The sequence below is a fragment of the Theropithecus gelada genome, chromosome 7b (genome assembly GCF_003255815.1).
Source record: "Theropithecus gelada isolate Dixy chromosome 7b, Tgel_1.0, whole genome shotgun sequence".
Classification (NCBI taxonomy): Eukaryota; Metazoa; Chordata; class Mammalia; order Primates; family Cercopithecidae; genus Theropithecus; species Theropithecus gelada.
The window spans coordinates 108,538,945-108,540,461 of NC_037675.1; the positions used below are offsets into that span (position 1 = coordinate 108,538,945).

The window sequence follows — 1,517 nt, forward strand, 5'->3', positions numbered from 1 at the left end:
GACCCCTGCAGGGAGGTTTGTGTCCCGGGCGCCCCCTGGTGGTCACGGCGACCCCTGCAGGGAGGTTTGTGTCCCGGGCGCCCCCTGGTGGTCACGGGGACCCTTGCAGGGAGGTTTGTGTCCGGGCTCACACTGACCTCGCCTCACTGTGTCTCTTGCACAGTAATACACGGCCGTGTCCTCGGTTTTCAGGCTGTTCATTTGCAGAGACAGCGAGTTCTTGGCGTTGTCTCTGGAGATGGTGAATCGGCCCTTCACGGAGTCAGCGTAGTATATGTTTTTACCAGTGTAACTAATGGATGAGACCCACTCCAGTCCCTTCCCTGGAGCCTGGCGGACCCAGCTCATGGCATAATCACCAAAGGTGAATCCAGAGGCTGCACAGGAGAGTCTCAGGGAAGCCCCAGGCTGGACCAAGCCTCCCCCAGACTCCACCAGCTGCACCTCACACTGGACACCTGCAAACAAAGAGACATCCTGGTCAGAAACTGCCACGCAAATCCACTGTTTCTCACACTCATATCCACTCACACTCAATCTCTCAAGTTTTCCCTGAATCACCTTCTAAAATAGCAACAAGGAAAACCCAGCTCAGCCCCAACTCCATGGTGAGTCTTCTGTGTTCAGGGCTGATCCCCAAGTGGAAGTTCTTGGAACCCAGGGCTGAGGCTCCTCTCTCAGAGCTGCAGGGTCAGGGTTCGGTTGGTTTTCATCAGTAGAGGGAGGGCCCTATTTGCATGTCTCCTAATACATAACAAGCTCTAGGTGGGACGCTTGAAGGCGACGGTGCCCTGCAGGAGTTTTATGACAATGATGGTATTTGGAAAATACGCTGTCTTATGAAACTGTGCTGTGATAAACACTTTGCCATGATCACCCTATTTCGTTTTTAAATATTTGTGTAAGCTATGTTATGTAGGAGTCAGTATTTTCTCCATTTACGGATGTGGAAGTGAACCCACACATGGAGGGGACTCTGTGTACATCTAGGAGCTCATGTCTGGAATGAGTGAACCCCAGTAATTTGCCCCGTGCTCTTCATCACTGGCTGTGACTGCTCCTTAACCAACTCCAGGACAAAGCTGGGTGTGTTAGTGTTTTTATCAGAACCCACTTTCCATAAGAAGAGCACATGTGGTTTTGCTGCACTCCAGCACTTGCCTGAAAATATGGAGAGAACTAGGGTCCAGGCACATTAATTTTCAGGTACTTCTGACAGTTAACTTATTTTTTCTGTCTTTTTAAGTTTCCATTTGTTTGCTTGTAATACATTTTATGATGCTTAATTGAAAGGTAATATACTTCACACATTTAAAATGTACAATTAATAAACACGATGTGACTGTCATCATTATCAAGAAAGTGGACAAGTGAATTCTTCTCAATGTTTCCTCTTGTTCTACTGTATTCCTCCTCCTCTCCCCTTCCCTTCTACCATTTCCCCAGGCAACTACTGATCTTCATTATGTTACTTTAGATGCATTTTTATTTATCAGAATTTATAAAAATGAAATAGC

General features: G+C 47.3%; 1 gene segment (V, D, J or C); it reads right to left on the reverse strand.

Moving 5' to 3' along the window:
- Positions 1-42: 42 nt before the first annotated feature.
- Positions 43-659, reverse strand: LOC112628432. The segment is given in 2 exon segments: positions 43-458; positions 562-659. Coding segments are annotated over 2 exon segments (462 nt in total).
- Between the last annotated feature and the right edge of the window lie 858 nt (positions 660-1,517).